The following is a 15,406-nucleotide window of genomic DNA, read 5'->3' on the forward strand; positions in this document are numbered from 1 at the left end:
TCCTGTCAGCCCTCCCCGGGGGAGCGGGGGGACACTGCCGCGGGGCCGGGCCGCGGCTGGAAGCGACCGAGGTACCCCCAGAGGCAAGCGCGGGCTGGGGGACTTTTTACCGTATTCGCAGCTTTTCTTTGAGGAAGGGCTGTGTCGTTGTGACAACCGCCGTGGGACCTCAGCGCAGAAACGCCTTTCTGAAAGGGGGGGACGCTGACTGGCAACCGGACAGGCTTCCGGCTGCTCACGGAAACAAATCTCGTTTGTTTTTTTTTTTTTTTATTGGTAAAACCTGGTACATTACGTAGTCTTTTTTTTTTTTTTCTTTTTTTCCCTCCGAGCGGAAACGAGGCCCCGCCCTAAATTCAGGCAGTTCAAGCAAGTAGCGGTGGTGCAATAAAACCTCGAAGGGCACTTAAAGAAGTGGTTTCCGTCCCTGCCTTTAATCCCTGCGGTGTTGCGTTTCTCTGGCTACGTGCCATCGCCGCGTTTTTATTTATTTTCTTTTTCTCTAGCGGCTCCGCATTTGCGAGTAACGGTGTTTCTGACAGAATAAGGGTACGGTACCGTTATTTTTGACGGCCACCGAGTGCCTGAGCGGTGCCATCGCGGAGCGGTGCACCTGACGGTATTACACCGCGGAGGGAAATAGTCCCTTGGTGGTTTGCCGACGGCTGCTGCTGTTGTCCAGTCGTGGGTTTGAGTTACGAGCAGGAGCACCTCCCACATAAAAAGGTTTTTTTCGGCTCAGCTTTTCTCGGGGAAACTGCTGCAGTTCTCAGCAAGTCGATAATAACCTGCGTTATTTTGTACCGCCGCATCCACGTGGTGTTTTCCAAAATATCGAAGGCTGATCAGTAAGACTGTTCATCTTCTTTAAATCTGAACATTTGAATAAAGTATAAGCTAGACAGTGAGATTTTTCCAGCACAAAACTGCTGCTTTGTCCTACCCCACAGTAAATCCGGAGTCCTGGGAAGCATGTTCCAAAGTAACGGAGACTCACACATCACCCTGATATTAGATAAACAATCAGTGCACTATTAAAAAATAATCAAAATATTAAATTAATATTAAAAAATAATCACATCCACATGCAGATTTCAAAAGGCCAGCACAAGGCTGAAATTAAACCTGAGTTATTCTTTAGGGCAGTCCTTTGTTACTTTCCTACTGTAATTGCTTGGCTTGGTTTCCTAATTAGTGTTGAATCTGTTTGCTGGGAACCAAATTATATTAAAACATTGTGTGAAGGCAGAAAGAGAAATTGTAATTTTTTTTGAAGTACCAGATCCTCATTTGAGCAATCTCACTGATTTTGCACTGTAAATGAAGTTAGATGCAACAACTGCAGTATTTTTGATTTTTCTCTGTTCGGAGCCAGAAGCCTTGAACTTCTGTCTGATTTACCTGTTTTCCAGTTAGAAGAGTAATGTCTGTTTATTTGGCTTCGTGTTGAAATGCTCTTTCTCAATGCCTTCCCCGCACCCCCACTCCTTTCCAAACCTGTTGCTCAGCGCTAGAATTGCAGCTTCCTAAAACAGATTTGGAAGTCACATGCAGAAATACTACCCTGCAGTCATCTTCTACAATGTCTGTACTGTCCAGAACTAGGAAATTACATCCATAAGAGGATTAGGTTGAAAGAAAAGAAATGTAGCCAGGAGATATATCAAGATGATGAGGGCAAAAAAAAAGGCAACGGGAAAAAGTAGAATGCCAAACTAGTAGTTGCTGTACTTTATTATGTTCATAGACTGTACTGAGCCCTTGGCCACCCCTGGGCCCAGATGTCCTCCCAGCACCTTTGAGAATTGCTTTTTCCAGACAGTCCTATTGTTATAATGTGGCCAGCTTCTGTTCCCTTGCGCGATCATTTTTGCATCTTACAAGCGTAACACACATCTGCATGAAGTGACAGAAATTGCTGGGTGTGATACGAGCCGGTAGCAGCAGAGGGCACTCCGACTTCTGGAAGCAGCCGAGGCATAAGCCTTTGACCAGGTTGTAACACAAAGCGAGATTCCCCTTCTCTCCAAAACCAGTGCGGTTGTACCTACTGATAGTGAAATCCTGCTGGTTCTGTGAAGTTTTGCAATGCACTTGCGTGGCCCATAGATATGCACAACAGAATGCCAGCAAACTTCCTGGGGCCTTACGGCTTTTGATCACATACGCAAGAATCTGAGGTCAACTTAGCACAGAAAAAAGTGTATTCAGGAAAAAGTGTTTAGTGGGAAGACAGACTAAAAATGCAATAAGCCACCACACAACAGAAACGAAAATGTAAACTTTAGGGAAGAGAGAAGAAAAAGTGAAGTTTAAGTGTGGTTGCAAAGTTCATACTTTGTGTTATTTTAAATTTATTCTTGAGTATGGCAATATGACACTTAAGAGAAGCACATACCTATGTACTTAAAATTTTCCAGAACTGCATCATCCATGAAGAAGAAAAGCCCTATAGGTTTATGTGTTTTGTAGAAGTCACTACTGTGATAGTTTTACTTGACTTCATTTAAGCAGGTTTAATCTGTACCTGTTACGGACCCATTGCAGACAGAGCCTCCTGCTTGTCACATTCACCTGCTCTATTCAAGTCAGTGTGAGTGATGGACAGCATGTTGATATTGTTCCAGTTTCACAATTCTAAATGTTTACCATATCGAAGCAATGGAATAATATACAGGGCTGGACATGTTTATGTTTGCCCTCTATAAAGCCACCTATTTGTTTCTGTGCCATACTCCTAATGGCCTGGGCAGATATACCCAGATAGTGTAGTTCTCACATAGCTAAGTGGATCTGTGAGAGCTAACCCAGACAAGATTAAATTAGGAAAAGGAGATGCAAATGTGCAGAATTTTACAGAAATTTGTTTCTTGCAAATGGTGTGCATGAAATAAAGGTTTTATTACCCACTTCCTCTTTCATATATTCAACCAGTGGAAGATAAGGGCAGAGTTCCTGCCATTTCCCTGGTGTCTTCTCTCTCATGTTTATGCACAAACAATGGTTCATCGCTTGTTATATAAAAACAAACCTTAATGTATAACCAACATGCCATTTAGTTGAAAGTTGTTTAAATGTTAACTAGTAATGTGGAGATAATAGAGGCATCTCCTGCGTTTGAACGGGGCTTTGTATGCATGTTTGGGTGCTTTAATATTTTATTATTTTGCATTTAAGTTAGAAGTGAGGTAACAATTATTCACATTATGTTATATAAGACATGTTATTTTCTTGCCTGGATCTTTTATCGTATCTCCTCTTTCGTATTATGCAATATTACCCAATGGTGTCCCTGTTTCATATTTTGCTTATCTTAAAAGGTTTAGCTCATATTTTAATAGCAAAGACCATGTAACTCATTTACATTTGATCAAACGCATTTTTTTTTCTTAGCTTGTACCAAGCCAATTGAATTAGAAGAATGGAAGGGCAAGCTTTTAGTTGGCTCTGCACTGCTGTAGTCATACATTTGAACAAGTCTATGGATTCAATTAACAACCCTTTTGGTTTTTTTTTTATTATTAAAAATTAGACATCTGCAGTGCTTCAATTCATTATGTATCTTTTCTTGTTTGGTGCAGTTTAGCTAACAATGGCATCCACACTGAATCTGAAAGAAGCCACTGGCAACCAAAGTTCATGGGATACTTTGCTACCAGATTTCCCTAAAGGACCGCTTCGCAAATATCGTGAGAAAGCTTCCTTCAACTGGAAGGAGATGGCAGTGTTACTACATGGTGAAGATATCATCCAGCTTAAGGTAAACTTTGCAAGAATTGTAAGCGTGGTCTAATTTTGGAGATATCAGTAGAAGCAAGTATGTGATTTTGAAGAGGAGAGTACTTATTTAATAGTACTCTGTAGATATGGAGCATGAAGACATTGTTTTTGCACGTCCAATTTTCAGAACACAACCGAACTTTTAAGCAACCTACTTTTCTGTCTCATAAGGCTCATTTCATTACTGAACATTAGTACAGGGAAGACCAGCAGGTGCTACATTACAGAACTTCAGTGTTCATTTCAAACTGAGAAAGAACTGTATTCTGCCATACTTCTTTATTGTACTGTTTGCATTAAATCATATATCACATGGATTTACAATACACTTAAGCTGAGCTAAGTTCATGCCACCATCAAACATAGTCTTTCTTTGACTTGACATAATTTCCTACGATCTGTGCTTGCATTAATGCTTATGTGGCTTTGCAGTTGGACAAATTAACATGCTTACCTCAGAGAAAGCTAACCCTACCAAAAAAAAGAGATTAATAGGAGCACAAGAGATCGTGTGAGAATGCATGACTTAGAGATGTAGGAGGAGACAGAACTGACTTTTTTGAAGGTTGTATAGGTATACATGGATTTTAGCTAATCTTGAATGTTCACCATAATTACTAAAATCTTGGAAGGTAGATCAGAGAACTCAAAAATGCCTTGTTCTGCATCTGACTGATATACTTAAGAGCATAGAAAAAACATGTGTTCTGTGTCTCAGGGAGTTTCAAAGCTGTATAGGTAAATAGTGTTGTTTATACAGAGAAAGGGAATGACCCTACCTTTTAAAAAAAAGCACAGGAAATCTTCTCTGGGTTTTTTTTTTTTTCCCCTTCTTACTGTGTCATTCTCTTCAGAGAGGACGAAAGGACTTTAAAAACCTTTTAAAAAGATTTTGCCTAGGGTACTGCACTTTGTTTTCTAAATTACATGAAAGACAATTAAGAAGATGTGGATATCTTGAAGATACAGAGATCTGAGGTAAAAAAAAAAAAAAGCCATAATATATCATCTAACAAAAAAAAAGATCCAAATTAAAACATTAAAAGATGCCCATCCCCATATTGAATGGCTGCATATGATGGTTCCATTAAATGGAGTACATTTCTGCTTTCATCTGTGAACAGAGCAGTTGCGGTAACTTAATGGCTTTACCATTATGGCATATTTCTAACTGAATGTAACCCCTGGAGTTTTACCTTTGTTTTCGAATTGAGCGCCATTGCCCTTAGATCCTGCCAGCAGCTTCATATAGTAAAATAATGAAGCTACTATAAAAGGCAAGTTAGTTTTACCCTACTGTTCTCTTACATTCAGAATGAATCAGTCCCACACTTAGTACTTCGTGACAAAGGAGCTTTCATAAAATTTAGCTTCATAAACTGTATATGTAATGACAGACCATTTAAATATATTTTTTAATTCTCTGGAGTTTTGGCTTTATAAATTTACATCTTCTATCAAACGATTGTAGTTTGAGGCCTCCTATTATCCTAGAAGAACAATAACTTCTTTTGTTAACTCTTTTAGTTTAACATTCTCATGTCAGTTTTTTCCCCCCTCAAGAACAGAATCTTCTCTGCTCTGGAAAGTGATCCTCTCTTTGCACATCATCCTGGAGAAGATCTGTGCCGCGAGAAATATCAGGAGCTGACATTCCTACGCTGTAAAAGGCTCTTTGAATATGATTTTCTTACTCAGCAAGAGATCATAGAGAATCCATTAAAGATACTTAATATGGTCATCTGTATAGGAATGTATGATTGGTCTCTATGTCTCCAGTATTTCTTACATTGTGGTGTAAGTACAGTTCAAAATGTATACTGGTGTATATTTTAAGTGTCTTGTAATACCATAATTCTGTTGCTTTCTGCCTGTTTTATTAAAGCTATATCTTTTCCCAGTCCTTTGTTTTCAAAAATGAAATTTGTTTTAACTGTTAAGAAGAATCAGAGAGCTGTGGGATTAAGTTAGTAGATTGTTGTCATTAAGCCCTGTCTACGCTGGAATCTCATGTGGAAAGCAAAGATGGAGCAGTATAGACAGAGCTACAGAAAGATGTTTTGATGCCTACAGTTCCATCTTGTTTTGTCCACTCCTCTGCCTCCTCTCTGTGGCATTAGCAGCCAAAAAACTTGGTTGTTGGGCCCTGTTTGGTGGCTATGTCTTTGCTACAGATGCAGGTATCAGCAACTTCCTTGCCTTACTCTTGGTGTGTTGATTCAGGGCAGAATCCAGAAGGAGCAGAAACCAGTGTAGAGTTTCTTACTGACATCAGTGGCTGGGATTCTGTTCATCAGTTGCTCCCTAGATAAATCTTTCAGAAAAAATAGTTGACATAGCTTATAAAATAATATTAGTTGAGTTAACTAATTCTTACACAGCCGGGGAGGTTCTGAGAATTATAGTTTTGTTATGTGAATAGCCATCTAGAAAAACTGAATGTAGCTTTAAAAACAGTGTTCTTGTTCGATCTTGAAGCAGCTACCTTCAGTTCCCAATCCATTTGCAATAAAAAAAACCTACAACAGTCTTAAAATTTTACTTTACTCAAGGGGACACCAGTAAGGACAAGAGGAAAGTGAGCTCATTAAGCATTTTTAAGAGTTTGCAATGAAGGCTTGAAAAGGTTAAAGCTGTAAAGGAGCCTTGACAAGATCAAATCCTGACTTACATTTTCCAGCTGTAGTCTAAGTAGTAGTTTACTGTGCAGCCTACTTTCCATGGTCTCGTTAACGGACGGCACTATTACAAATTATTATGCATATGCAATTTGTGCTTTCCATCATGGGGTCACTGATTTCATTCATAATTCTCTGTTTTTACAGGTATTTGCAGGTCCAATTTTGAGTGCTTCTAAGAGGTTTGCAGGCTTTGTGAAACAGATTTATAGCATGGAGGTAATTTTTATATTAATAACTTGTGAGAACTGGGCACCATCAGAACCATGACACTACCTGCACCCTTGTGTTATTTCTGATCTCTTTATGTACCTAGGTACTTTTAAATAGCAAAAGAAAAGACCAAGGACCAGATTGAAGCACTGAGCCCTGACTGTCCTCACTGCTAGCTCATATGGCACTTCCTGGATCTGTTTTAGACTGTCCAAGTTAACATAGAATCATAGAATTGTTAAGGTTGGAAGAGACTTTTAAGATTATCAAGTCCAACCGTGAACCTAGCACTGCCAAGTTACCACTAAACCGTATCCCTCAGCGCTACATCTACACATATTTTAAATACCTCTAGGGATGGCAACTCAGTCACTTCCTGGGGCAGCCTGTTCCAATGCTTGACAACCCATTCAGTGAAGGATTTTTTCCTAATACCCAATCTAAACCTCCCCTGATGCAACTTAAGGCTGTTTCCTTTTGTCCCATTGCTTCTTACTTGGGAAAAGAGATCGACCCCCACCTTAATACAGCCTCTTTTTGCGTATTTGTAGAGAGCGATAAGGTCTCCCTTCAGCCTTCTTTTCTCCACACTAAACAACCCCAGTTCCCTCAGCCCCTCTTCATAAGACTTGTGCTCCAGACCCATCACCAGCTTTGTAGCCCTTCTCTGGACACGTTTCAGCACCTCAATGCCTTTCTCATAGTGAGAGGCCCAAAACTGAACACAGTATTTGAGGTGCAGCCTCACCAGTGCTGAGTACAGGGGGATAATCACTTCCCTAGTCCTGCTCACCACACTATTCCTGATAACATGCCAGGATGCTATTGGCCTTTTTTGGCCACCTGGCACGCTACCGGCTCACATTCAGCTGGCTGTTGACCAACACCCCCAGGTCCTTTTCCATCTGGCAGCTTTCCAGCCAGTCTTCCCCAAGCCCCTAGCACTGTATGGGGTTGTTGTGACCCAAGTGTAGGACGTCGCACTTGGCTTTGTTGAACCTCATACCATTGGCCTCAGTCCATCGATCCAGCCTGTCCAGATCCCTCTGTAGAGCCATCCTACCGTCAAGCAGGTTGATGCTCCTGCCCAACTTGGTGTCATCTGCAGACTTACAGAGGGTGCATTTGATCCCCTCATCCAGATAGCTGATAAAGATATTAAAGAGAACAGGCCCCAATACTGAGCCCTGGGGAACACCACTTGTGACCAGCCGCCAACTGGATTTAATTCCATTCACCCCAAGTCTTTGGGTCCGGCCATCCAGCCAGTTTTTAACCCACTGAAGAGTACGCCGATCCAAGCCATGAGCAGCCAGTCTCTCCAGGAGAATGCTGTGGGATGCAACAGACAAAGTTTGGGGACTTCTCCCAAAAGGCAATATAGATGACACTACACCTGTTTTGTCTCTGTCCGTAGTCCCTTAAGAGTATATCCTAGCACATTTTGCACACTCAGACACTCTCACCTCGCGCATCTACATCATAACACTGTGCAGCACATACCCTTGTCATGATGCCAAAAATATTCCATTCTGATGCTATGAAAGGGAAAATAATAATAATGATTTAGTGCCACAGAAACCCCACGTGGAGTCCAGTGGAGACTCAGGACCAAGTGCCCTGCAGAGTAAGTGCAGCCTGTCTGATACAGAAAGAGACAATCCTAAAGAGTTTCTCCTGTCTATGCCATTTAGCCATGTGGGCAACGTTCACTGTCTGGCCTGACCCTCATTGATTTTGCAAGCGTAGTGTCCTTGGCACACCCACACTGAGCTTCATGCTGCTTTTGTTATTCTTTATCACTTCTTATCTTACTGTTTTGCCAACAATTCACCTTCCTTGCTTATTTAATTTTCCAAAATTCTGTGTCTGTCTTCTCATAGACAGCAATATACTGCTACATAGTTCTGATTTGATAGCCTATGTTAAAGATCAGGATGAATTCTTTTAATAACTCTCAGTCTACACAAAAAACAGGATACGTATTTGTCAGAATAATTTTGCCTGAGGCTTCAGGTTTATTTATTTTTTTTTCATTCTCACTTGCTTTTCAAAGGTTTGCTACTGAAGAGAGAGGCCAAACCAGTCTAGGGTAAGGGATTCCAGTATGCACATTTCATTGTGGCTTCAAGCAGGCAGTGTTCCCAAATGCTGCTGAGAACCAAGTGTATGCGCACATTGATCTGATATAAATTTACCCCCTTCAGTAATGTAGGCTATTCACAACTTTGAAAATGAACATCCCCATTCTGGTGTTCTCTTAACTTTGGGAGTTGCCAGAATTGCTTGTAATGAAAGCAGACTTGCCCATTTTCACCACGCAACAGTTCTTTCAACCCAAACAACTGAAAACTTAGTCAATGTAATAATTTGTACCTGCCTGAATGGGTCAGCCATCAGCAAAGGAAAAAGGTACCTGTTACCCTACAGCAGGCATGATGTCCTAGCCTTAGGGTTACATTTGATCAGTTTCTTGCAATGGCAAGTTACTTTCCAATAGCTGCACTTGCAATCCTTTGAAAATCTTACCATTTTAATATCTGTAATAACACAGTCTTCAACTGCGCCTTATATCTCCTTATTTAGATTTTTGGATGTTTTGCTCTGACTGAACTCAGCCATGGAACTAATACCAAAGGCATACGGACTACTGCCACGTTTGATCAAAGCACTCAGGTTAGTCCCTAATGCACAGGAGTAATGTTTGACACTGTTAGATGCCGTTCTTTCCCAAGAGGGCAGAATGATTCAAGGATCTCTTTGATTAACAAGAAAGAATCAAGTTCATCTCCAAATGTAAAAAAAAAAGACAAATACTTACAATGCAGGGAAGAGTGGCTTTGGGGAGCCTTGGTTCAAGAAAACCCAAAGAGACAAGCATATCACACTTCATGTGCTTTGGGTGCCTCAGTTCATAGAACGCTCTCTCTCCCCTTCATTTATTTCTAAGAAATGGATTTTCACAAAGAATACAGTTAAGGGTGGATGTGAGGATTTCAACAGATAAGCATTTTCCCACACAACTTTACAGTGTTTTCAAAATAAAGTCTTCTGCATTAGTATTTTTGACTACTGTAAATCGGTGCATTTAAAACCCACAATACTTTTAAAAAAGAGGAAAGTGATTCCATTCAGCAGAACAAACTACAAGAAAGTGAAGTGGTTGGCTGTCATATATCAATATTTACAATAAATCCAGAAATTTCTGTTTTCTCATAGAAGTAGTTAATTTAGCTTCTGGTTGTGATGCAAAACAAGGATAGCATCTTTCTTTGTTGTGTCTCTTAAGGAATAGTTGGACATGCAGATTAAATTGTCTTTTGTCTTTAAATATGAAGGCTTTGTATATGACAATTAGGATTATTTCCTGAGGATCAGAAAATGAAATATGAAAAAGAGATAACAAGACTATTGAAGAGACCAAAGGAACAAAACAATAAACTGCTCTTTCCATTAGGGTACTGCTTACTATTCATAATTTGTTTTCTGAAATCAACACTGTTGCAGAAATAAATTCATTGTCCTATCTTTTTTTTTTTTTTCAGTAAACAAATAGAACTCTGTGGTTTTACATTAAGGTAGAAGAAAATATAAGTTAAGAGAGGAGGATGATAGAACTTTCTATCTCTCTTTGTCATCTGCATGCTTGGTTTATGCCAAGTTGAATTTAAAATGTGTTATTTAATGTACCAAGAAGGTAGTCTCATCATTTTCCTCAAAGACTCTGGCATTTTACTGCTCTGTCGTGTACAGAACTGGGTGCTATTACTGTGAACAAACAACATCACTCATATCTGTACGTCATGAAGTGGCTTCAAAAGAGTGAGAAATGAGAATCATAGATTTGAAACATAAGATTTTATATTCTTCAGTAGGACAACGTTCCAGTCTGCATTTTTTCATATACGAGCAATTCAGTGATCATTTATGCAACATGGATGATCAGATCCCTTTCCAGAAAAAAAAAACAAACAACAAAACAACCTTGTGAGTTTGGCAGCATGAACAGTTCCATTTAGATAAATTGAGTTTTATGCTGGTGATGAGTGTACTGCAGTGAAAGTGACTGAAATGACTAAATCTTTGTTAAGATCATGAAACTCTGAGCTGAGATTTCTTTTACATCCAATTCCAACTACTCATGATCCCCTATTGTCCAAACTGTGAAGCGTGCTGATTTTCACACTGTCACCAGGCTTCCTTCCCACACAAAACTGCATGAAAAGGCGATGGTCCCTGCGTAGGTTTCAGTCCTCACAGTCCCTCACATGGAACCTAAGATCTAGGAAATACTTCTGAGTCCATCACTTTGCTTTGCTTTTTTTTTTCACTGCTTAAATGAGCAATTAAAAGGCTGAATTTCAGGCTTTACGATGAAGTAACGAACTTTTTCAGCTCTAAATTTTTCCTAGCTACATGTATTCTATTCCTTCCAAAGTTGAACACAATAAGAGAGATCTCAGCTGTTGGAGTGGAGTACAGAATGAAACCCTGGCAGTTAATGGATGTTTTCAAATCATTGCCATGGTCATGAAAAAAAAAAGAAAATAGCCATGTGTTGTTTTTTATGATTTATATTATTTGCTCCTTTCTCTCCTGGCTACAGGAATTTATCATCAATACTCCTGACTTTGAAGCTGCAAAGTTCTGGGTTGGTAATATGGGGAAACATGCCACTCATGCAGTTGTGTATGCCCAACTCTATACTCCTGATGGACAGTGCCAAGGATTACATTCCTTTATTGTACAGGTAAGGTAGAAACGTTGCTAATCTTTTTTTCTTTTACGGGGGGGGTGGGTGGGTGAATTCAAATTAAAGACTTTCTATTATGCTGGTATTTATATCTGACCAGCAGATTTTTTAATTGATGCCTTCAACATTTATTTGCAATTGTAAGAAGTCTTCTGTTTTTAAATGTTCACTGATTTTGTGATGGTTGTACCTCCAGTTTTATACTGTCAGTTTTCTGAAAAAAATTCTGAAAAATACAAAAGAGCTGAAAAGCCTCCAGATTATCATGTTACGTGTATAGTTAGACCTAACCTATACTGCATGAAGTCCTGAAAGTCTTGGATGAGGCTTAAGATGATTTATGTCTGCCAGTGCTGCAGACTGATTTGTGTGAAATCTCCAAGCTTCTAGAGGACAGAAGATCAGTTTATAAGATTAAAGGCATTAGAAATTATGGCAGTGGAGGAGACAAGTTGTATGTAGTAACGTGAACTAGTTGCAGACTGAACAGAATTTATTTCAAAATCGGAGAATTTCTCAAAGCTGATTGTTACATAAAAGTTCAATTGATTCCTACTATATCTGTGTACACCTGAAGAAGGTTGCAATGCTAGTCTGATTAGAGCAGTCACCAGTGTTAAGCAATATTTAACACAGTGATGTAATTAGTGTCATGTTGCCGAAGTAATTTTCATTAAGTGATCTCTGTCCTAAATGAGAAGATAAGTAAGTACAAGTTATATCCAGGGTTATGTGCTTGAAAAAAACAGACTGCTTTCTTTAGTGTTAGTAACAGAATACAGGTTGGGAATAATTTCACTGTTTGAAAAGTTCAAGCAATGTTCCACAACTGAAATAACGTTTCATTGTACTTCTATGCAGATTCGAGATACAAAAACTCTCCTACCAATGCCAGGTGTGATGGTAGGTGACATAGGAAAGAAACTTGGGCTGAATGGGTTGGATAATGGGTAAGTCAATCCCTTTGAACAAGGAAACATTCTAGATTATATCACACTGTAGTGGTGCAAATATCCTGTGTCAGTACTCTCTTTACTTCTCAGGTGTTCACGAGTGGTTTTAAGTTGTTGGTATTTCTAAAAAACCCAGATTGAAAAATCTTGAATTTCAGTATTTTCTATCTAAATAACCATAGTCTTTCTGATTCTCTCACTTTTTAGAATATAAAGCACCACTGATACCCTGTGATTATCCCCAAGGATTCTTGCAGTCATACTCTGCAACAATAATAATGAAAAAGATAAAACCAAATTCATTAAGCTCTGAATAAAGAACTTAATCAGCCTTTCCACCCGTCTGGGTCTTAGCCCTTAATTATTTTGTCTGGCAATTTCCAGTCCACAGGAAGGCTAATGGAGGTCCATAGACAAGGTTTATTGTTAGTATAGATGTAAGATTAATGAGACCCAGTAGAGAAACTAGGTATCTTGTTTAAACCGTGGGGTTTCTGGACTAATCCCAGTCACTGCAGAAGAGAAGGAGAAGGTTAGTTATTTTTTCTGTATTTGATGTGTACAGTTGAAATAGAAGAGTACCCGGGCTCCATTTCTGAGTCATGGACTTCAATGGCGTTACTGTATCTGTTATTGTTACTTTGCTAACCAAAGGTGTCTGATGGGGAGGAGAGACAGTGAGGAAATTGAGGTAGATTTCTGCATTAAAACAGCCATTATGTAAAAATTATTATTTGAACCCCTGTATTAGTTACATAGCTCTGTGTAAAGACAGAGACTAAAAATAGTAAGGGGGGGCAGAGTCACTTCTTTATGCCTCAAATATACCTCAAAGGGGTAATTTGAGTTAAACTCAAATTTAAATTAACTCAAATTTAAAATCAAGAGGTGAACTGTTAATTCAGTTTGTTACAGATATAGGTATTGTCCTTCATAACATGCCATTGCATTAAAAAATGTATAGGCATCCTGAGGTATCCTGCTTTCAAATGTAATTAATTTGACTTGCTTTTCAGAAGGTCATAGGTCTTCTGTTGTTTGTTGTCTGTACCACCTTCCTTCTGATGTCCCAAATAGCCTGTATTGGCAAAAATAGCATTGACTTTTATGTTTATGTAGCTCAGTCTTATTGATGCTCTGTTGCCTGAAGACACAGACAAAATAAAGAAACAAAAAAAAAGAAAATCACGTTGTATAGAGGAGAAATATGAGAAAAGGCCTGCAAAAGAAGGGGATTTGGGTTTGGGTAGGTATTTTTGCCTGCATCTGCATTACCAACTAGTAGCCACCAGATGGCACAGCAACAGAGGCCTGAGTAATCTACATGTAATTCAGCTTCCTATTTCTGTAGAAATGTTCAAATTCTGCTGTTCGTTCTTAATTTGCAGCATAGTTTTGTGTGCAGCACGAGAAAGGATAAGAGTGTACTTGTCACATAACATCAAAATACACATAATTTTAAAATCCATTTATCCTTTGATCTGCTGGGAAAAATAGAGCATTTCTTAAAATATCAGTAATAACTGAATAATCTGAAATGATAATCCACATAATACACTGTAAATAAGAGATACCAATGACTTCCAATCTTAACGTCAGATGGGGTCCCTTATCTTAGTTATGACATCACATGTCATTTAAAGCAATCACAGGGCACTCTAATCTGTTTACTTTGCATATGCTGGTTTAAAAAAAATAATATTTTTTTCTTCTAAAAGTAGTGCCTGAGGAGCCCAAATCATGGATCTAGATCTCTTGAGTGTGGATTAAGACAGTCCCTGCACTAGAAAGCATAAGTTTAAGACAGCATCTGCAGATTAAGGTAAAGGGACGAGGGAGGCCAAGGTTACCAATAGATAGCCTGCATTCAGCTGGAAACTCTAGGAGCCTGTGTACCTGATCTACCTCAGCTATTTTCTTTGGAGAGGTCTGAGGCTAGATGCCAACATTGTTCACAAGAACTAGAGAACTAGTTTTCACTTCTCAACCTTCCTGCTCACACTGAGTTGTCAAAAGTGTCAGGACTTGTACACATTGCTTCTCAGAGGTACGTGGAGGCCTGGATGGGACTGGAGAGGTAGTAGCTTCATAGCTCTGCATTTGTTTGCAGAGATGACGAGCTGTACCACTCTAGAAAATAGACTGTTGGTTGCATGATCTGCAAAATGCCAAGATTCACAGGGAGACATTTCATCAGGTGCTGCCTTGTCAAGGTGTTCTTCTAAACAGCTTAGTAATTTTATGACGTGGTTTATCCCAGAGAAAGCACAGCCTGAAGTTCTTGCGCACTGCCGAAGCCTCTTGTATGTGGTGACAAGAAAACATTCAATTATGCGGTGACTACAACTGTTAGTCTCTGCTGCATGCTTTGCCAGCTTTTTGAATGTATGCAGGAAGTCTGATTCAACTACCATAGACCCTTAGTAAAACAGATATATTTCCATGTAGTTACACTGAGGATAAATGGTCGGAGTGAAGATCAGAATCTCTGGCAGAAATACCAGAATTTGTTCCTGCGCTTCAAGTTTATGCTGTTAATTTTCAATACGAGTACAGAAAGTTAAGCTCCTGAACACTTATGTAGGACATGGGGAGGACATTCCAGAGCTTCCTTGGAAAATGCCATTGATTTATGCTATGTAAGAGAATAGAGGAGATGATTGTAGTTGTCCCTTCTGGCTCTGGAAAACAATTAATCTCTTGGGTCGTTTGGCTGAAGGCTGGTTTCCTGCTAATGTGGAGTGTAATGTTTTCAGTAAGAGAAAGAATTTCAGAAGTAATGTGGGAATTTTTGCAGTGTATGTGCAATAGACTAGCCTGCTCCTTCTAAGTCTGTCTTTCCAAATAATTCTCATAGCTTCGTAATTGGAACGTCCAAAAATCACATGGGTTTTGCAAGTCTTTGTAACTTCAGCTACGATGACAAAAAAAGACAAAATCACTTTAAAATAATTTAAAATATTTTTCTTTCTCTTGATCATTTACAACAATTTGTGTAATCAATCAATACAAAACTGGTTAAAAATAGA

The 15,406-nt window shown here is 39.2% G+C and overlaps 2 protein-coding genes across 2 annotated transcripts in view; one reads left to right on the forward strand and one right to left on the reverse strand.

The window, feature by feature from the left end:
• TRMT44 (tRNA methyltransferase 44 homolog (S. cerevisiae)) overlaps positions 1-598 on the reverse strand; it is a 19,864-nt gene extending 19,266 nt beyond the window's left edge. The window contains exon 1 of the mRNA XM_009890549.1: positions 559-598. Within this exon, the coding sequence (XP_009888851.1) occupies positions 559-598 (40 nt within the window). The remainder of the gene's footprint in view (positions 1-558) is intronic.
• A 2,980-nt stretch (positions 599-3,578) lies between these two features.
• ACOX3 (acyl-CoA oxidase 3, pristanoyl) overlaps positions 3,579-15,406 on the forward strand; it is a 34,377-nt gene continuing 22,549 nt past the window's right edge. The window contains exons 1-6 of the mRNA XM_009890522.1: positions 3,579-3,760; positions 5,344-5,577; positions 6,606-6,677; positions 9,258-9,347; positions 11,278-11,421; positions 12,286-12,374. Coding sequence (XP_009888824.1) covers positions 3,593-3,760; positions 5,344-5,577; positions 6,606-6,677; positions 9,258-9,347; positions 11,278-11,421; positions 12,286-12,374 — 797 coding nt within the window. The 5' untranslated portion in view covers positions 3,579-3,592. The remainder of the gene's footprint in view (positions 3,761-5,343; positions 5,578-6,605; positions 6,678-9,257; positions 9,348-11,277; positions 11,422-12,285; positions 12,375-15,406) is intronic.

This window comes from Charadrius vociferus, unplaced genomic scaffold (assembly GCF_000708025.1).
Source record: "Charadrius vociferus isolate BGI_N301 unplaced genomic scaffold, ASM70802v2 scaffold88, whole genome shotgun sequence".
Lineage (NCBI taxonomy): Eukaryota > Metazoa > Chordata > Aves > Charadriiformes > Charadriidae > Charadrius > Charadrius vociferus.